The 22,925-nt window shown below is 36.2% G+C and overlaps 2 protein-coding genes across 11 annotated transcripts in view; one reads left to right on the forward strand and one right to left on the reverse strand.

Moving 5' to 3' along the window:
* LOC120414454 (SCY1-like protein 2) overlaps positions 1-22,925 on the forward strand; it is a 233,476-nt gene that overhangs the window by 79,444 nt on the left and 131,107 nt on the right. The window lies entirely within an intron of this gene.
* Positions 7,453-10,201, reverse strand: LOC120414453 (general odorant-binding protein 72-like). Its single transcript, XM_039575641.2, has 3 exons — positions 10,022-10,201; positions 9,770-9,937; positions 7,453-7,786 (listed from the first exon to the last, which is right to left on the reverse strand). The coding sequence occupies exons 1-3, from the start codon at positions 10,088-10,090 to the stop codon at positions 7,589-7,591; spliced, it is 435 nt and encodes a 144-aa protein (XP_039431575.1). The 5' UTR covers positions 10,091-10,201; the 3' UTR covers positions 7,453-7,588.

Here is a 22,925-nt window from a genome sequence, read left to right on the forward strand (position 1 = left end):
AATCGACGAAAATAGCAATTTTTTGAACCACCCTAACACGACGCAGGTCACCCTAAGGGCCAAACAAAAAATACTGGTCTTATTTTTTCGGCCAAGGAATTTTCTTAAAGTTTTCCTTTGACCACTTTTCAGTACGATTCAAGCTTCCCTATTTTATATATTGATAAATTATATATGCATATTCTTAAACATGATACTTTTTTTCACTGATTCTAGATTTAAAAAAAAAATAAAATTGCCGAAAACTATTGCAGTTAGAGCGTTGTAGTCTTCAGGAGAGTTGATGAATATAAAGTGAACCATCTTTTGGCTTGGTTGAAAATTAGGTTACTTCACTTTTGAGAAATATTTGTAGTACTTGGTGTTGTTGATTATGCAAATTCAAGGAACAATGACGACGTCACCAAAAAATGTATTTTACCTCTTAATCTACGAATGTTGACCAGTTTTTAAAAAGTAGCAATTTAGGATGATGTTTGAGAAAACTGTGCGTTTAAAAACATAGATAATAATAATAATGAATATTCATGTTCCAAAATTTATGCAGGCCAATTTAAATGAAGAAGATTGATTTGAAATCAGAAATTTGGTATTTTCCTGAAACGATGAAATATATCTAAAGCAATTTTCTTTGAACTCGAGATTTATTTTATTTTTAATGTAAATATTTTATTTGAAATGTGAATATGTATTTAAATTTTAAAATTAATTATAATACCTAATAGAAAACTCAAAATATTAAACTGGGTCTAAATCAGAACAATTTGGTTATCCTGGTATTTAAAATAACATGAAATAATTAAATATGGGGCCTAGTCTAAAAATGTTATTCTGCTGTGAAAAAAACTTCAATGATAAAGTTTTTTTCACCAGCTCATTTAAACCTCCAGAAGTATTTTGCTACACGGACGCCACTTTTAACAAAAAAATCAGTTTAGTATCTTATGTAAATTTTCAAAAACGCTGGCCTCTCATGATTATTCACATGCTTTAATGTAAACCATCAAAAACGTTGTGGTGGAAATATTTAAATACAGTCGACTCTCTGGTTGTCAATATCCAAGGGACCGTCGAGGAAGAGAATCATCAGTTTACAGAACGATGCAAAATGAAGACTCGATTGAAATTTGTTTTTTTCTTGCTAACCAGCTATAGGAAAGAATCATGGCAACGTCCAGCAAACAAAAACAAATAAATGTCAAACACCCTTCAAAGCTTCGTTTCTCAAAGAAAAATGTCTATGTAAGCCATGAGAAAGAAAAATTATTGACAACCGGAATAGATATTTAAAGCAAATAGAATTCAAGGGACCGTCGAGGAAAAGATCCTTCAAGCAAGAGAAAATATCGAGGAATAAAGACAATCGAAGTATGCAGTTTGAAGGGACTGAAGAATTCATCGGTACATGGAGCATTATTGATATCGAGAAGATCGACAGCCAGAGAGTCGACTGTATTTGATTTTGATTTTTCGCCCCAAATGTTCTACATAAACCATTAAATTTATAATTTTTAATCCAATTTTTTAAGTTATTTAGTGATTCATCTTTAACTTTTTGCGCCCTTTCTGATTTCAATATCAACTTAGGATTTTTACCATTATGACAACTTTGTTCAATCATCGATTTAAGCGCAGTTTTCTTTGTTCAATCATCAATTCAATGCCAACCCCTGGGTACGGCGCTGCTCACGCCCTTCTCAAATGCTATTGTTGAGTGTAGTAGAATGCCCAGAAAAAAAATATCCCCTGTACTCGGGTTATAAATTTTAAGCGAAATTGGTTAAAATTAGCCCATTGATACTCGAGCCTAAAGTTGGTGATAAATATGTTTTTCGTACAAAATTGGCATTTTAAAATCGCTAATAGCTTTTCAGGATCAAGTTGTACAGCTTTGGAATAAAAGTAGAATTTTCGATGAGAATCTCATTTCGGAGAATATTTGGATGAAAGTAGCACGCCCTGCAGACAAAACCGTAAGAAACTTGTGTTTTTTATAAGTTTTTTTTTCGATTTTTCCCATACAAACTTCACCCTCGAGTATCAATGGGTAAATGATGACCGACTTGGCTCATATTTGACCCAAAATCCTAAAATGGCTCAAGAAGCAATAATCAGCTTTTGGAGCGAGGTCTAGGGTCCCATATTCTGGGCACCCTAGAGTGCAGCTGGCTCCATACACACAAAAATGGCTTAAATAAACCTTAGATGACATGTCTACAAAGAGAGGTTGGATACAAACGATTCCCTAGTGGCCATGCAATTGAGGGTTTGTTCATTAAAAAAGGTATTAAATTATGGACGTAAATCCTCTTTAGATCTTGCTTCGGTAAATAGGTAAATGTTTTATACAATTGACAAAAAAGCTGTATTTTTCACCATGTTAAAAGAGCGATATCAACACATAAATTGAAGACCTCACATTTATCACCTTCAGCGTCAACCGAGAGGCAAATCATTATTTATGCATGAAATTGATCCATTCTCGAGACACTTCATCCCCCGTGGAAAAAAGCTACCTACCAGCTATTTGTAGCATCCACAAACGCAGGTGAAAGTTCTATCATCCTTGCTCTCTCTTTTTAGCAGCGACACACCATTCATCGTTGTTCCTGTGTGTGTGTGCCCTCAATGACCCGGATTCCATTTATAACACTGCCTGCCCGCCATCGTACCTGTGCAACATTGGCAACAATAATCTACGGTCGCCACGTGGCAGAGGTGGTCCAAGAGGGATGGCATATATCCATTTACGTCGTTTCCTGTTCGATTGTGATCAGGGGCGTTTTTTACTATTCTTATTGTTTCTTCTAAGGACTTTTGATGTAAAATTTTGTCTATATTGAATTTATCATTTAAAAAACGATAAATTGATCTCGTTGAAAACTAGGTTCCTAATCTGTTAATCATAAAAATCAGTCAGTAGTAACACCAAACCTCGTAACGCCCCTGCTGTCACGCAGGACAAGGAATTGAGATTAATGACACCGTCGGAACCAATTAGTATGATGAAATGAGATCGCCGTTCATCCATCGTTTTGCGTCCTTTTTAAGTCATCACTTCGCCATCTTTCATCCCCTCCCCACCGGATGCCGGCACTCCAATTTATTCTAGGTCGTCGAGGTTTGCAGGTGTACGAAGAGGGATTACCTACGCAGGAAACGTGTCGTCGAACCAGAGTTGGGGTCGCCGCCCACGCCGAATGGGATCTGGTTGCTCTCAATGAACACATCTATTTTTGGGACCTAACGCGGTGACAATCGCAAACCGAAAGCCAGAGAGAGAATCACAAAGTTCGAAGGCAAATGCCACCCGCGACTCGGAACGCGTTGCCTGTTGAGAAAACAACCTCCCCCGGCACACACCGTTTGGAGGGGTGACTTTGACTTGAATGAAGTTTAATGAATAAATTTTAGAAATGAACGATTCAAATAAAATTTTAGTTTTTCGAAACTCGTCTTCCAGTAGGATTTTGTGACAAACTTAATTCTTTTCCAGCTTCAACAACAATTTCAAAGTTACGTTCTTCAAAACCGGTACAAGAATAACAAAATTTCAATTTTCTCCTCACCTTTACAAAAAAATTACGCCACATCGTCATCACGGCATACTGTCGTCATTCAGAACACTCACTTACTCTGCGACCACCGGAAGCGGAAATCACACCCGGATGAAAATAAACCACCCTCCTTCCCCCCCTACCCTGGTTTATTTCAAGTGCCAAAGAAAACAACCTTGTTTCTTTGGTAGAATAATGAGAAAAGCATCATGTCCGCGCGGCTCGTTTGCACTCTCTGATTTCCAGCGTAAACAGCCATTATTATTGCTAACCTTAATGAAAGTGGGACCGCTCCTACGCGCAGGGATTTCCACCTCTTCGAGGGGTGGGTTTTGATTGAGTTCCTTTCCGCTGCACGGAACGTTAGGTTTGCTGTATCAAGTTTGATTGTTAGTGTTTTTTCAAGGAGGCAAAAGTCATCAACGCCCAACACTCCAAGATTGATGAGGTTCATTCGGCATGTTTATTGTTTATGCTTGATTTGGGAGAGTTCCTTCTTATCTTTTATTATTAAGTGGGTGATAGAGAATAGATTATTTTCTAAAAAAATCATGTAATTTAGCACGATATCGATATTTTTGCCTTTCTTACTAAAGAAAGGTATAGGTTTTACTTTAAGGCTGTCATTTCCAGCTTCGTAAATATGTCGATACAGCATGAGTTTTAAACCGAAAAACCGCTTAAAAATCACACTGCATCGATTTTCGACGCTCTATCGATTCACCTTGACAGAACTCGTCTATCTCGAACCCTCGAATTTTGAGAAAATATATTCCGTGGAGGTCGAGTGATGTTCGTATGTGGTAAAATTTTGCAAAATTTTGTGTCGTGCCGTTCTCAGCTCCCATATATCCGATTTTTCTGTATGCAGATGAAAGCTAGTGTGCTGAACCTGGGCGAGTTGCCGTGCAAATTTCGAAATATCCATCTGTTTTCGGATACGGCCAGACTTTTCAACAAAATACACAGTTTTCAAATGAAAATATGTTTAAAAAAATTTCATTTTCATAACTTTTATTTATCTCAAAAATTGCATTTTTCGAGCTCTACAACCTCCAAATTTTCATCCAGATTCATAATATGGTTCTGGAGTTCTAACTCGACGCCGTTTGATTAACCCTAAAAAAAAGGTAAAAGCCCACCTGGTGACATTCGCCAACATTTTTCATTTCTGATTTTATCCGAAATTTCTTCCTACATTTATAGTACAGACCATGAGTGAGCATCTGAAACAAATTCGACATCGATCGGCAATTCCGATCAATTTTTAGAACGATTTATTTTTTGCCTTTCTTACTAAAGAAAGGTGTAGGTTTTACTTTAAGGCTGGACGTAATTTCCAGCTTCGTAAATATGTCGATTCAGCATGAATTCACACTGCATCGATTTTCGACGCTTCTTCGCCAAGTCGACAAGTTGTCAAGTTGAGCTTCGAATACTGGCGCGAGAATGCTGGCGCATATATGTTTTGGCTCGACTTATACTCGTTTGTAGTAGCTTGTCTACCGATGTTTCCTTTAACTTGTAAGATATCGTAGCTTTTCGGTTTCTTTTGCTCTGTCCGTTTTTGCATAACTGTCCAATGTTTATGCAAAAACTTTTTTGACATAGGACATTCATCCCGCTACAAACAATTCGTTTCCCGTGTGCTCCTAAAATCGCCTTTAAGTAAGGGAGCGTTCTTTTATTACGTAACGCGAAAAATCGGACTTTTAGACCCCCTCCCCCCCCCCCTCGTAACAAAATTTCCATACAAATTTTAAAATTTTTGTATGGAGCGTAACACGGCCTCCGACCCCCCCCTCCCCCCCTACTGCGTTACGTAATAAAAGAACGCTCCCCAAGCTTCATTTGGTCGTGATTTCGTAACTTTATTTTAACAGAGTTCATTGGATTCCAATAGGAGCTTTCTAAGCTTCGAAGCTTTATATCGTTTTCAAAGTTTTCAATGTTCGCAACGCCAATGGCTATCTACCTAAGGTTCTCTCGGTTGAGTGTGTAGTGGTGCGATTGTAAAAATATCTATCTCTGACTCTCTCACTTTCGTAGACGCTGAATGGCAAGCTTCCCACTGTGCGGTTAACTCGGTTTTGCTTTGCGCCTGCTTTGTTCGGTTTTTGGGCTCGTACCAAAACTAGAAAACCAAAACCACGGTGTGTGTCGTCACGCATTGGAAGCTAGCTATGCTAGCGTTTGTCATAAACGCTTGTTTGATTAAGAATTTGTACGATTAAAAATATTCTATTGGTGAAAATTGCGTTTTCAATTTCTTTTAGAAAACACATCATTAATAATACCTTGCTTTCATCATAAGATTTTTTGTATCAAGTCGATGTTGTGAATTGAAAGAAGTTATATTCTTTAGTAAGAAAGGCTCTATCTCACCCCAGGTGGTATTAAATCGGGTTTTTGAAAAAAAAAATCAAGGATGTATGGAAAGTACCAAGTTCTTTCATATTTGACAATTTCTGATAAAACATTACGGTGATTTACGTATCTTCAAAATATATTTTTGAGAAAAAAAATATTCTCAATTTTTATTATTTCTAGAACAGAAATAAAAACATATTTCTCTGGGGAACACAGTTGAAATGTATCGAAGCCAACATACACAGTAAAAATAATTTAAATTTTAAGGTTGAATATTACTTAATTAATTTTGTAATTCTACCTCAGACCTCTACCTCTATCTAGACTGAAAAAGTGGCATTACACCAGAAAAGTGGTAAAATTACACATTTTCAGAGGTGAAATTACACATTTTTCTGACATTAAAGATAAACCTCTTCCCAGATGTAATACTACCATATTATTTACTGTGTATACAAAGAGAATTGGGTGACAGTTTAAACAGTTATTACAGAGGGAAGGCGACCAAAATTATATCATTAAACTAATGTTAAGTTAAATTTTGGTTGCCTCTCACCCAGGCGGCATTTTTCGAGACGAGATTTGTCTGATCACGCCTTCCGTCGGACGGGGAAGTAAATGTAGACCCCGGTCTAACCGTAGAAGTCGTCTCCCTGGGTCCTGTCTAGGTGGAGTCGCTTGTAGACAGTTGGACTCACAATCCAAAGGTCGTCAGTTCGAATCCCGGGGTGGATGTAAACTTAGGTGTAAAAAGACGTTTGCAATTACCTCAACAATCAAGCCTTCGGACACCAAATTTTGAGTAGGAATCTCACAAGCGAGAACGCCAAAGCAATACTGTAGAACGAACTTTTTTTTATTTATTAAATAGTCAATCAAGCAAAATCGATCGCCAGTATTTTGTAAATTCGAATGTTTTATTTCGCAAATAAAAACATTCTTCAACAGGGACGAATCCTAAAATCCCTCAACGTTCCATGCAATTTCAAATTACGGTTCAATAAATTTTCAAAATAACTTCGGTTTGCCTAACATCCGGTTCGATGCACTTTCCATTTCAGGACAGCCCTTGACTGCTCTGTAACCGATGCAATCGGATTTTCTCCATTTTTGGCAAACTCTGCATTCTCATTCCCATTTCAAAAAGGGAAAACCGAATTGCAGTTGATAGCTTGCCGATTTGGTAACCGAAATTCATCACCCGTAAAACTCACTTTCGCCACAAAAAGTAATTAAAGGATTCAATTTGCTGAAATTTTATGCTGACGTTTCAGGCTTTCTGGAATCGTAATTTCGGTTTTGATTTTTCTGTCTTTGACGAATGTTTCCCCTCATAAATTTGTCGAAAAAGCACTTCACCAACAATTCAGCAATATTTCTACCTCAATAAATTTGGTCATCAGGTCTGGTCCTGCCATTAAGGTGATATATATTGTGCTCAATTAAGGACGGTCCTATGGACCAATGTATTTCTATTCCGGACATGTCAACAGGTCATTTCGGAAGGAAGGAAAAAATAACAATCCATTTCGACAAATACGGCGCGGCGACGCACAGGACATAAATATTTATTTACCTTCACATTTCACTGTGTAGGTGTGTGTGTGCATATGAGTGGGTGTTTGCTCATCAATAAAGTACACAGCATTGCTGGATTTGTGCTAGGGAAACACAAACTTGGGGTTGTTCTTGGAAATACACTTGGCCACCGCGTAAGACGCCTCGCAGTTGTTCTTGATGCCATCAGCACTATTTCGGCACACGTTGACAGCATTCCTCATCGGTTCCGCCAGCTCATCCGGCATGATGGTATCGATCTGCTTCAGCATCGCGTCATAGTTCAGCTTGCCTTTTTTCATCTGTTCAAGGAGAAAATGTGTTATATTTTAAAACTTTTGTTCACTTTCTGAAGGATTATTATATATGGGCCTCCAACTCCCACAACCCAGACCCCTCTTCGATTTTTTTGCAGAACTTTGTTCTAAGGGATTATGTTGGCCTCTGATCAAGAATCCGAGATCCAATTTATGTATATTGTGATGGTGGGGGCCCGATTTGACAACTTAAGTGATAATGATAATCTAGGTAATAATATAAAACTCAAAATTACGAAAAAAAAATAGACGAAAAAATATTATCCAGTGTTTCGATTTTGAGCGCTCATCCGCTCATGAGCGAGCATTTTTCGCTCATTCATGAGGAGGAGCGCTACACAAGCTAGCTCACGTTTGCTCGTGCTCATGTTTGCTCATTTATTTTACGAGCGAAAATACTCATTGCTCATTGCTCATTGGTCGCGCTAGCGCTCATTTTTGCTCATTGCGCAAAATGAGCGGCATTTTCACCTGTAACGGGTAAATGATATTTTTTTTGCAGAGCTTCGAGGTGTTTTTTTTTCAATGGAGGCTGGAATAGGCTAATTAATCCCTATAATATTTGATAAAGCTATTTTTCATATTTTTTTGTTTTGGAGCTTGTTTTTGAGTCTGTTGGTAGATCTTTTATGTCTGAAAATGTGTAATTTTACCATTTTTCTGGTATAGTGCCACTTTTTCAGTCTAATTTGAGGAAAAATCAAAACATTAAAGAGGAAATATTCATCCTTACAAATTAACACTATTTTTTCTGAGTAGAAATAATCCGATTAATAGAAAAAAGTTATTAAAAGAGAAACACACGAAAGTGAACTATTTAATAAAGCTGAAAAGTATCTTTTATGGAACACAAAAATGTTTTCTTGGTAAAACGTTACGTCATATTTTCAATTCCTGGGCTCCTCATCTTGTTTAATCAATTATTTGTAAATGCATAATAAATGTCAAATCTGTGTCATAGATGAATTTCACATCAACTAACTTATTTATGTGCTGGAGTCGATCCAAATTAATAAATGAGAAATGAGCTCAGCTCATCAACTCACAAGTAAAAACATTTTAATATGAATTTAAAAAAATCGATGCATTCCTGTTAACAGCTTATTTAACACCTAAAAATTTCATTCCTTGAAAGTTTACTCTAAATTTGAAAGCTTAAAATAGTATCTGAAAATCTAAGCAAATTAAAACACTTTAATAACGAATCAGCATTTTGTATTCATCGGGAATAAATGAAAACTAGTTTTCTTAATTATCAAACTCTGAAAAAAAAATAAGTTGACAACTTTAGATGAGTTTGTGTCTCTTTTTCGCGATGAAATTATTTTCAAAAGTGGAAATCCAATTGGCCTGTGCTAAATTCATCAACACACTTAAAATCTACTTACTTCACTGATGAGCGCTCATTGATCTCGAGCGCATGCTCATGAATGAGCGAGCACGGCTTCTGGCTTGCTCGCTCATTCGCAACCCTGATATTATCATTTTTTTTTTATTTTTGAATCGTTCAAAATAAATTCTGCAATAGTTTTAAATGAAAGTTCTTTTGCATATTCTGTAAATCTCGATGTTTTTATCAAGCTCGGTATAGCTTTGGTGGATTAATTTACGACTTGCTGAAAAAATCTTCAATTTGCAACTTGTTGCATGGTTTACCGAGTGGAATAAATACGACGAGTTTTGAAAAAATAGTTGAAATTTTTATCAATTCCGAAAAACGCTTTTTGAATAGAATTTTATATGTCAAGTAAATTCACCGATCAAATCAAAACAAAATAGTCAAAGTATTACTTTTCGATAATAGTACTGAAAAGTTCGATAAAGGTGGCACAAAATGGCGTTCTTTACTCAAATAAGTACAAAATGCACATGCGACAAGATATCACTATCAAAAAGAAATTTTAAAATGTGTTGGATTGAATTTCTCGGTCTAAAGCTACCATAAGGATTCTTTAAAAACCAACTCACCGCCTGCATCATCTCCAGCGCACAGTTGACGTAGCACTTGACCTCCATGGCGTCCGGAAACTTGGACTCCTTCAGCTGGTTGACCAGCTCCTCGTTGGCCTTCGCCTTGCCGATGCACACACTCCGAATCATCTCGCCCGTTTTCATCATCTGCTCGACGGTGGCTTTCTGCAATTGCACAAAACCCCCAAACACACACAAACCTGGTTAAGCACCTGCTTCAACTTTCTTAGCCATCGATTCGTTTCTTACACCCTCAACTTTGCCGGTGGACCAAACCGCGATCCAAACGAGCAGAGCCAGCTCCACCCGAGTGGCCATTTTTTTTTTATTTGGTTCTTGCAGAGTTTTCCCTCAGAATTTTCCTCACGCTTAATTTTCCGGCATCCACGGTGGAACTCTCAATCGGCACTAATGCGGTCATGAATAATTCATGCGAGATTTATAGAGCCTGATGGTTGACTGGCTGGTGGGAATCGGCCCAGACTGACTGAAGATGACTGGTACGAATAAATATTGGCAATTCATAAAGTGTGTGTGAGTTTCGAGCGCGATAGAGACGTGCGTATGCAAATGACTAAATTATAGACCGTGTAGATCGTATCGATTGTAGGAATGGTGCTGTTTAATGGAAACGTTTAACGACTGTTACACTTGTAAGACTTTCTGACTTCCGCTGGAGAGTGATTTGTGGGTTTTGGAAGGAAGTTGTAAGTGTTTAAATGACTTGTGTATTAATTCAATCGGTGAGGAAATTATTACTAATGATATTCAACGCAAAAATTAAGGAAAGTATTTGTATTTATTTGATTTGAACGATCATGTGGGAATCCTAAGTTGGTGCCGCCGAGAGAATCCACGACACGTCTGGTTCGTCTGGAGATCGGTGTTGGAAGGGGCCTGGTCGTTTGTTGACCTCGACTGACAGCTGTCCACTGACAGGATGTATACGTTACGGGTGTGCGTTACGCTTAGTACAAGGGGCGCACATGCGAGGGTATTATTCGGGGCCACACAGATCATACTTTGGACATACTTTGTCTAGTTTTTGTGAAAATTTTGTTTACAGTATTTGTTTATTTATTTATTCCAAGAACTTAAGACATCTGTCTTTTCTGTTCACGCCATAAATGTAGAAAGAAGTGTGCTTATCAGTTACTAAACAAAAAATAACGTATACTAAACGTAACTTCACTAAATACTTCTTCTGATTTTATTCTAAACTATTAAAATGCCCCAAACATGCCTTCTTAAATCCCAACCTAGAATTATGTATTTTCGCCCTCTTTGATTTCATAGAGGTGTCAATTTTGAAAACAGGTAATGAGGAGACTGCTTTGATATAATTGAATGGAGAATTAAAATGGATCTGAACATACCAAAACGCGAGAAAGGACACCCTATCAATATATCGACGTCGTCGTGCTATCTTGTCGCACCCGCCATTTTGACGTTCCGAGAAAAACGCGTTTTAATGTTTGACCTTGAATATTCAAAAACGAGAGCACGCAATGTAAACAATAACAAACACGTTTTGTTTGGCTCACCATTCTGTGCGTTGTCCCAAAGTTTGGTTGAAGTTGGTTGCTGGAGTCCCGAGTTATAATTACAAATTTTTACGGTAGTCTAGCTTGTACGTGCAACAAACGCATCCTGATTTTCCTGGCCTCAAATCCCTTTGGCCTTTTGTCGCACTTACATCAATTTTCATGGAGTGACAAGATAGCACGACAAGATTGAAACTACTTTCATATGTAAAGTGACAAAAATGCACGGAGTTTTTTCGGTTTTTGTTGAATATCTCAGGATTGAAATCGAATTTTGGGGATCTGTGAAGGTCAAAAGGTGAGGCATTGTGAGCTGCACAAAATGGCGTTCTTAACTCAATTTGGCCCAAAATGCACGTACGACAAGTAAGCACGATGGCGACGATATGTTGCCGGTGTGTCACGCTTGCATAACGGTCTAAATTGATCACAAAACGGATGCAATATTACAAAGCTGCACCAAACCTCACTTTTTGACCTTCACAGATCTTCAAAATGAGATTTCAATCCTGACATACTCAATAAAAAAAATTCCGTGCATATTTAACACTTTTTATATGAAAGAAGTTTCAATTTTGTCGTGCTGTCTTGACACAGCCTGAAAATTAGTATAAGTGTGACAATTGGCCAAAGGGATATCAGGTCAGAACGCGTTTGACACAGGTACGAGCTCGACTACCATAAACATTGTAATTATAACTCGGGAATCCAGCAACCAAATTCAACCAAACTTCAGGACGATGCACAGAATGTTCAGCCAAACAAAACTTGTTTGTTATGTATGCTTCCATGTTTGTTTATTCAAGGTCAAACATGAAAACGCGTTTTTCTCGAAATGTCAAAAAGCGACGAACGAAAAGTTAGGATGACAGCGTCGAAATGGTCTCTTCTGAAGAATTTGTGTATCTAATAAGGGCTTTCTTTTGAAGTTATTGACTTACATGGCGACGACCTTCCAGGGTGTGTTTGTGTGTGTGGTTCATGGTACAAACCATTTTTTTTTAATCTTGCATAATATTTTTTTAGAGTGAAACAATGTTTTACAAGGATGTAGAGCAGACAATTACAAAAAAAATCGCTTCGCTAGGAGACGGTGATTTTAGCGGATTGCAGACTGGATTTTCGCCATGTGATGTGATGATTCTAAGCCCAAGTTGCCTAGGAATCGATAATTGGGAATAGAACCAATTCCACCTGAACCAGATTCTCACCACCATGGCAGCCGTCCATTGCCGGCCGCTCCCATCTCCATCGCGCACCAGGGACAAGGAAAGGGAATTGGAAGACGGGAAGTGTTGATGCTCCACTTTTTTAAGAGTATTAAGGGAAAATCTCCACGGTATCCTCAAGTAAGTTTCGCTTGGAGTTGGACGATTTTTGGGAAGGTGAATGGTCTGAGGAGCCACCCTAGGCGAGTGGTAACGACCTTTGGCATTGTTGTTCGAATTCTTCGTGTGTTCTCATTTCTAATAGGAATGCTTTCAATTCTTCTCATCTCTTATTGGATGAATTCTATCAGTCGCCCAGGCTATTTTTAGTGAGGTATTTTTAGATTCAATTTCAACTGCGCTTGCAATCTTGCATGCAATCATGTTTGAGTTCTGGTGTTCAACTCGCATTCAATTTGACTCTTTGTCCGTTTCTAGGATTCAACTATACCAGTCTTATTCCTCCTCAAGCTACCAATGCTCCACGGTTAAGTGGAAAGCATTTTGCTTGAAAATCCTAAGGACAGGGGATCGAACCCCACCGTGAGCTTGAAGTTTTTTCATTAATTCCAAATTCAATGAGTCCAGATCTTTCTCGTTGGGAGCAGATGGGTATCGAACCCAGAACCATTCGCTTATAAAGCGAACATCGTAACCATTCAGTCACGACCGCTCCCAGTCAGACAATTACAAAAAAAAATTATTTGCAAACAGAAGGGTTTTGCTTGTAACCATCACAAGTTATAGCTATTTTACAAAACATAAGTTTAGAAAAAAGTGACGTTTTTTTTTGCTTTTTTTTTTTTTGTTTCGCTTATTTCGATTATCCGAAGATCGATTATCCGAAGCTTTGTATGGGACTTTGAAAAATTGGATCATGAACATAAAAATATTATTTAGCGTAAATCAGGGGTCATACTTGAGGTAGACACCCAAAATAAAACAGAAAAAAAAATCTTTGATTCGATTTTCCGAAGTGATTTTCCTCGAAGGCCGTTGCAAAATCTAGTCTGGACTATTTATATCTGAACAATTCAGTTGCGTATTTCAATTTCGAAAATTTTGGTACCCTAACATGTAAAGGTCATCGCTGTAATTTTCGAGTTATCGCAGTTTTATTGAAAAAAGTTGAATTTTTGCCGATTTCGTCAATTTCCCGTTTTGACGCGCGGTGCTTTGAAAAACCCGGATTTTATTTTCAAAAAATCCTATCTCTGAATCCTGTTAATGAACCTCGCCCAATTTTTGATATATTATGTAAAATTGTAAAATATTTTCAGATATAGGATCTTTGGTCCAGACATCGTCAAAACGGCATTTGATGTTTTAATAAGACTTTTTCAAATGTTAGGCTAGATTTTTGAAACTCCACATTATTTTTTCTTGGGAGTCAAACTTATCCCCTTTTATTTGCGCCCAAGACAGCCAAAATCGGTTGAAATGGAGCAAAGTTATGATTTTTTGAAAAAAAAGTGGTTTTTGTGAAAATCGACGAAAATTGTCATTTTTCGGACAACCCTAACACGACGTAGGCCACCCTAATAGCCAAACAAAACAATACGGGTCTATTTATTTTGGCGCAGGAACCCCTAGAAAAAATTGAGCAAAATTGAAGCACTTTTTTTTTAACTTTCATATGGAACTGCTGCTAAAACATATCAGAAAATAAAAAAATAAAATTAGTGTTTATTTGTAAATCAAGTTTTAGTGACAAAAAGTGAAATTAAAAATCACCAAAAAAATTAACCATGAATCATTTTGTTCAGTGTAGTCCTTATCCATAGCTACAACTTTACCGAAAACGCCAAATCGAACAAAAAAATCCTTCAAAAGATACAGATTTTTGAATTTTCATATATCATTTTTGTATGGACAGCTGAGCAGTTCTCTAGGATTTCGGTCATTCGATTTTTTTTGTATTTTTTAATCCGACTGAAACTTTTTTGGTGCCTTCGGTATGCCCAAAGAAGCCATTTTGCATCATTAGTTTGTCCATATAATTTTCCATACAAATTTGGCAGCTTTCCATACAAAAATGATGTATGAAAATTCAAAAATCTGTATCTTTTGAAGGAATTTTTTGATTGATTTGGTGTCTTGGGCAAAGTTGTAGGTATGGATACGGACTACACTGCAAAAAAATGATGCACGGTAAAAAAATTTGGTGATTTTATTATTTAACTTTTTATCACTAATACTTGATTTGCAAAAAAACACTTTTTTTAATGTTTTTTTATTTTTTTATATGTTTTAGAGGACATAAAATGCCAACTTTTCAGAAATTTCCAGGTTGTGCAAAAAATCATTGACCGAGTTATGATTTTTTTTATCAATAGTGAATTTTTCAAATAATCAAAATTTTGGTCGCAAAAAAATTTCAACTTCATTTTTCGATGAAAAATCAAATTTGCAATCAAAAAGTACTTTAGTGAAATTTTGATAAAGTGCACCGTTTTCAAGTTAAAGCCATATCTAGGTGACATTTTTGAAAATAGTTTAAATTTTTCCTTTTTTAAAAAAAGTGCACATGTTTGCCCACTTTTGGAAAAAATATTTTTGAAAAGCTGAGAAAATCCTCTATATTTTGCTTCTTCGGACTTTGTTGATACGACCTTTAGTTGCTGAGATATTGCAATGCAAAGGTTTAAAAACAGGAAAATTGATGTTTTCTAAGTCTCACCCAAACAGCCCACTATTTTTCAATGTCTATATCTCAGCAACTAATGGTCCGATTTTCAATGTTAAAATATGAAACATTTATGAAATTTTCCGATCTTTTCGAAAACATTATTTTCAAAATTTTCAAATCAAGACTAACATTTTAAATGGGCGTAATATTGAATGTTTGGCCCTTTTGAAATGTTAGTCTTGATTTGAAAATTTTGAAAATATTGTTTTCGAAAAGATCGGAAAATTTCACAAATGTTTCATATTTTAACATTGAAAATCAGACCATAAGTTGCTGAGATATAGACATTGAAAAATGGTGGGCTGTTTGGGTGAGACTTAGGAAACATCAATTTTCCTGTTTTTAAACCTTTGCATTGCAATATCTCAGCAACTAAAGGTCGTATCAACAAAGTCCGAAGAAGCAAAATATAGAGGATTTTCTCAGGTTTTCAAAAATATTTTTTTCCAAAAGTGGGCAAACATGTGCACTATTTTTAAAAAAGGAAAAACTTCAACTATTTTCAAAAAAGTCACCTAGATATGGCTATAACTTGGAAACGGTGCACTTTATCAAAATTTCACTAAAGTACTTTTTGATTGCAAATTCAATTTTACATCGAAAAATGAAGTTGAAAAATTTTTGCGACCAAAATTTCGATTTATTGAAAAAATCACTATTGATTAAAAAAATCATAACTCGGTCAATGATTTTTTGCACAATCTGGAAATTTCTGAAAAGTTGGCATTTTATGTCCTCTAAAACATATCAAAAAATAAAAAAAATTAAATATTTTTTTTTGCAAATCAAGTTTTAGTAAAAAAAGTTAAATAATAAAATCACCAATTTTTTTACCGTGTATCATTTTTTTCCAGTGTAGTCCGTATCCATACCTTCAACTTTGCCGAAGACACCAAATCGATCAAAAAATTCCTCCAAAAGATACAGATTTTTCAATTTTCATACATAATTTTTGTATGGACAGCTGCCAAATTTGTATGGAAAATTATATGGAGAATCTAATGATGCAAAATGGCTTTTTTGGGCATACCGAAGGCACCAAAAAAGTTTCAGTCGGATTAAAAAATACAAAAATTAAAATTGAAGAAAAAATACCGATTCCGTAGAGAATTGCTCAGCTGCCAAATTTGTATGGAAAAGTATATGGACAAACTAATGATGCAAAATGACTACTTTGGGCATACCGAAGGCACCAACAATGTTTCAGTCGGATTAAAAAATACAAATGATAAAATTAAGCAAAAAAGACTGATTTTGTAGAGAATTACTCATCTATCCCCCTTCATTAGATCCCCACATTGTTAAAAAAAAAAAGGTTGAGTATTTTTAAACTACGTAGTTTTGTGAAAATATTCATATTTTTGTGAAAATATTCTTGTAATTGTAATAGGTGCTGTCATCGCGATTCCAAAACTCTATATTGTTTGAAGTTTATGTTAGGGTATTTGTCCCTATATTGGGCCTACTAAGCCGAGTGCACTTTTTATTTGATGTATTCTCAAAGGCTGCTATAGGCAGCCTTGCCTTTTATTACATAAATAAGTTGGTTTTTAATGCTATTTCTCTTACTTAATCACATTTTTGATGAAAATACTTTATATTTCTGTATAAACGCGAGAAACTGAAACATTTTTTGTCCCTATTTTGGGGATATTGCTTCTAGCATACGACCTTCTTTGTACAAATTTTCGGTACTAGGCCCAAAATAGGGACAAATACCCTAATTTCCATAGAGTTATAGGTCATATCTCCCGTATAGCCCAAATCCCATAAGCTTTGTTCTCTTCACTGGGCGGTTCCTAATTTGACGCAGTTCTAATACCATGCCGAAACTATGCTCTGCCAGCGTAACCTCTATCAATGATGAAACAGTGAAAATTGTCAACCAGCCAAATCATTGCTTGCACAAGCGTTTACCGAAATTACTATGTTTCGTACTGGAGGAGCTTTGAGCGTCACCAGAGCGTAGCGTAATGCTTGTGGCGGAACATCGCTTCATCGCGGCAAAGGAAACGAACGACGACACAACGTCGTGGGGAATCAATGAATGATGAAGGGCTTTCTCGGTACATACCTAGCTGATATGGAAATTGCAGTGTACGCTGTTTTTGCTTGCAGAAGAATGGCAATAAGCTGAGCTCTCCCCCGCTCGTTTGATATGCGAATCGTGTCACGATTGTTGCTTTTGGTGTGAAAAGTAGCGATTTGTTGCGGGGTCATAAGGGTGGTTGACGTCCGGGAACTGTGACAGGATTTTGGGTAATTGTGAACAAAGAGGATACGAGACCACGTAAATATTGCTTACACTTTTTTTTTGCTCCGATTCAACATCCTTTTTGTGGAATAATTCCGCGTTTCCTGGCAATCTTTTAAAGTCAATAACTTTAAGCTATATTCCATGCATGCTAGCTCAACTACGAACTCACAATCCAACAGGGACCAATACGAGCAAATGTCAATATTTTATCTAATAAATCGGGCCGGGACCAAAATCAAAACACTTTCTTCAGCAAATAATGCTAATATTCAACAAACCGCTTGCGATCCTATTCTTGTGCGTATACGAACTGGTTAGGCCAAGATTTGTGATTTGTGTGGTTTTCGATGGTTGGTCCCCGAGCTTGTGGGAAAATGCCCACCCATAGTAAGCCCCTTAGGGACGACTTTGGGTTTCGCCCTTCGAGATTGGGCTGGAAAGTCCGGGGAATTGTCAATAGCTTCGCTGGTTGCGGCTTTAACTTTAAGGTGTAGCTCGAGAGAAATTTGGAACAGAATATATTTTGAATTGTATTTTTTTCCTTTTTATTCCACCATGAAACTTGAAAATATTTTCCAATTTAACAGAATTGAAAATACCTGCAATGCCATGGTAACCCTCCAGAAAAGGTATGGTGTCAACAGAGATGTGAATATGAAATACTAGCACTTGGCTTCGTCTTCGTCCTCATTTGTTTACACGAAAAGAAATTAAAATCTTTCAATTTATGCAAAACAAAATAAATGTATTTCAAAATTGTAAACCAATGAGAAGAAATCCATTGGGATATAAATTTTTTAGACTGACTTTTGAATATTTTTTCCCTGTGTGTGCCTTTCGTGTGGTCGTCCACCTTCCACATGAAGGGACCACGATGTTTGCTCGCTTTTGTGCGACCACCGTTCCACCCACCCAAAACCAGGAATTATGTTACATTGCGCGACGACGACGACGGGTTGTGGTCGTCGGTTCCTGGTACGAGGTGGTGTTATGTACAAGAAACGAATGTTTGGCATTCATCGCCCCGTAGAAGGCAAAAGTACCAGTGCGGCGGCAACCAACACGAGAGCAACAAATATTTCAGCAATAAAATCAAAATAAAATTCAATTTTGCTGGCAAACAAATTTGATTAAACGTTGCAGGAAGAATGGCGGGAAACTTACTTGAAGGGAGTGAAAGCAACATGTAAGAAAACATGTTTGCTGGAGCTGTCTTTTCAATATGTTTGCTTTATAAGTCATCATACTTTTTCTAGTCTTGAAAAAATGTATTTTCAGGACATTTCCTAAAGTCTTGTGTTTGTTCTACGCCGTCGTGATATCTTGTCGTACGTCGCTTTTTGACGTTCCGAGAAAAAGGCGTTTTAATGTTTGACCTTGAATAAACAAAAAGGAGAGCACTCAATGTAAACAATAACAAAAAAGTTTTATTTGGTTGACAATTCTGTGCATTGCCCCAGAGTTTGGTTGAATTTGGTTGCTGGAGTCATAAATTATAACTGAAAATTTAGTCTAGCTCGTACCTGTGTCAAACGCGTTTTAACCTGAAATCTCTTCGGCCAATTTTCGCATTTACATTACCCAATTTAGTGCAGCTTACAATGCCTCCCCTTTTGACCTTCCCAGATCCTCAAAATTCGATTTCAATCCTGAGATATTCAATAAAAACCAACAAAAAACTCCGTGCATTGTTGTCACTTTTCATATGAAAGAAGTTCCAATCTTGTTGTGCTATCTTGACACAGCCTGAAAATTGATGTAAGTGCGACAATTGGCCGAAAGGATTTCAGGTACGAGCTCGACTAGCGTAAAAATTTTCAGTTATAATTCGGGACTCCAGCAACCAAATTCAACCAAACTTCGGGAGAATGCACAGAATGGTCAACCAAACAAAACGGGTTTGTTATTGTTTACATTGCGTGCTCTCGTTTTTATTAATTCAAGGTCAAACACTAAAACGCGTTTTTCTCGGAAAGTCAAAAAGCAATGTACGACATGAAAGCACGACAGCGTCGAATTGATAGACATAACTGACCCAACATTACCCCTGAAGACGGTAAACATAAAAATCTTCAACTTTGCCAGAGACTCAAAAACTAATGTCCCCTTAGATCAGGGATGCCCAATCTTTTGACTCTACGGGCCATTTTTTATATAAGCAATAGCGGGAAGGATATTTTTGATTATAATTTTTGATGACGAAATTAAAAACAACATGAACAATACAACAAATGATGAAAGAAGTCTTGAAAGAAGTGTCAACACAACATCTGTTTAGCAAAATTTTCAAACAAGTCATTTTTTGCTATAGTTTTGTAAAAACTTCATTAAAATCGTAATCAAATTAATGTTTTTTTTAATATTCATTCCAATTAAATTTAATTGCATGTATTTTTTTTTTGCATTTCCGTCGTGAAACTACTTACTTTTCCTGTCATTCTTAAACGACGAAATAGCCTACTTTTCTGTACCAAAAATAACAGAATCGAATAGCAACACTTTTCAAAATAAATGCTGAAAAGTTCTACTTTTCAGCACTCTAATGGGTGCTGAAAAGTCGAACTTTTCAGCACTTGTTTCGAAAAGAAGCACTTTTCAACATTTTTTTGATTTAAACGGCTTATTGACAAAATACATGAAAATTTGACATAAAATTTCACTCAGTGTGTGTTTTTTGGAATTGCAAAAAATGTTGTATGGAACTCGTAGCAAAACTTGATTTTTTCAGCACTCTTCGTATTTATCCAACTCGGTGAACCTCGTTGGATAAATGTACGACTCGTGCTGAAAAAATCCTCTTTTTGCAACTTGTTGCATAAACTACTATTAAACTATTGAATGTACACAAAAAATCCGATTGTAAAATCGCAAGCAAAAGCATGCACATCACCTTCGTCAAAATAAACACTTAATATTACACACTGCATGTACATTTTTTGCAAACACAAAAAAAAATTGCAACCGACGGGATTCAAACCCAGCACCAACAGTAAGGGCTGGCGCCTTAGCCCGCTCGGCCATCAGACCGATGAAAATCGGAAAGGATAAACGCATATATGAGCTTGACATTTCGATCATGTAGGTTTCCCATACTGATGGGCTACATATTTCAGGGTGTAATATTACATAGAATTTCATAAAATAATGCACAAATTATTTTACACCGAGGCCTTTTACACGCAACTAGATTACTACTTTTTTTGCTGTGTAGTTATTTAAACTAGATCTGTAGCAAAACTTTCACGTTTCGTTTGTTTTAGAGACGCTAAACTTTGGTACTAGATTTTTTTTTGTACTAGATAGTCTACAAAGTTGTAGAGCAAATAATTACAAAATATTTATATAAACTTAAGGGGTTTGCTTATAAACATCACGAGTTATCACGATTTTACAAAAAAAAAGTTTCGAAAAAGTTACTTTTTGCTTTTCTCTTTGTTTTGTCGTCCGTGTCTGTCGCGGGTGACCATGAACGGCCAAGATCAACGACGACCAACTTTTTCAAAACTTTTTTTCGTAAAATCGCGATAACTCGTGATGTTTATAGGAAAAACCCCCTGTAAGTTTTTTGAAAACTTTTTCTTACTCTTGTTTATTCCATAGTTATAAGTAATAATTTTTCGATTGAATGTAAAACACAGCTGAAAGAAAAAAACTCTGTGATGTATCTAAATGAACTCATTGTAACTTGATCATTCATAAATAAAACCAAATTGAAATTAGAATTGAAATTGAAATTATAAGCAAACCCCTTATGTTTATATATCAAAATTTTTGTAACTGTCTGTTCTACAACTTTGTAGAACTTTATTACACTCTTAAAAATAACTCTGCAAAATTAGAAATAAACACGAAATTTTGAAATAAAAAAAATGTTCTAAATGAAAAAATGACCCTTCTGGGTCAATGTAGATTCGAAAAGTACATTAAATTTCCCTTAAAATGACATGTTCCAAAATTTTCTACAGTTGAGTAACGGAAAATGGCAGAGTTTTTAAAACTTTTTTAGTGTTTTTTTTTCGATGAAAAATACGTTTTTTCGGAATTCTGAGTACGCCATCAAATCGGACGTCTAATTTTACATAAAAGTCCCTTTGACACCAAATTTCTATCTCATCACCGTTTCAGGCTGCAAATTATTGAAAAACACCTCTTTTTTCACATGTTCAAAAATTGAATGGGTCGTAACGCCCCTTTGTCACGAGATATTAAAAAACGGACCTCGAATTCGTGATCAGGAACAAAAGTCACCCCTTAGGACAAAGTTTCACGCAAATCGAAGAGGGGTCTGGGCAGTTTTTCCCGATTTCGTGTGAGTTGGTAGAGGATTACCCATAAATTGAAATTCAAAAGAAAAACGTAAATTAATATTACTTCAGGTTGTTGGTGCCTTCCTTTTATTTGGATATGGATGGCCCCGCAGCAACTTAAAGGTCATAATAAAAAAAAGTTATGAATAAAAAAAATTAAACTACCTATAGACTTCTAGCCAAGAAAATGCAGACACAGGCTTTGATGAAAATGGTAACTCTCTATACGGCCTTTTCGTGGCGATCAGTCCTGACCATTTGAGGTTATGTTTAAAGACACCATTTTTTGTAGTCGTCTAAATATTTTTCTATCATAACTTTCAATCGACTAAATGAAACTGTACAATATTTAATACCAAGCTGTAGGACTTGAAAGTGAATCAAGTGTACCACACACACACACATAGACATTTGATCAAAGTTTGATTCTAAGTCGGTAAGTGTAAATGATGGTGGGTCTAAAAGATCAATTAATAAAGCAACGCTGAAATTTAGATTTTTGGCCCCTAAACCCCTCTCTCGTAACTAAATTTCAATACAAATTTTATTTTATTGTATGGAGCGTAACACAGCCTTCGACCCCCCTTGCATGCACAGCAAAAAAAAGTTGAAATCCTACAGCTAAACACGCAGGGCTGTGTGTAAAATAAATTTATCATCATTTTATTAAGTGATAAGTATCACCCCAAGTTATGTTGTTGACTTCAGTTCTTCCCACTCAAAAGGCAAAAAAAAATCACACTCGTTCATTCGAAATTGATATTGATTAAATAACTCAAAGCAGCACCACGGTACATGAGAGCAATCAAAAAAAAACATTTTTTCCACTCCAATCCCGTTGCTCTTATGTCGGTTCTAATGAAAAGCGTTTTATCGATGATTATTTTATACAGAAAAGAAAAAAAAATCAGCAGCAAAAAGCGTGTCTATATCAACACAGTTTTTATGAAACAAAAAATTAACCATAATAATAGTTCTGGATGCACTGTAAAAATCTTTGGGAATCAAATGCATTAGCTATTATGGTTACGGTTGAGTGTTTAAACTGTGTACGTCATCTCTTTCAACCATGCAAACGATTCACTTTTTCTAGACACGAACGTTATTACTATTCATATGACCACAACAACCGGTTGTTATTATCATGC

This window comes from Culex pipiens, chromosome 3, assembly GCF_016801865.2.
Source record: "Culex pipiens pallens isolate TS chromosome 3, TS_CPP_V2, whole genome shotgun sequence".
Classification (NCBI taxonomy): domain Eukaryota; kingdom Metazoa; phylum Arthropoda; class Insecta; order Diptera; family Culicidae; genus Culex; species Culex pipiens.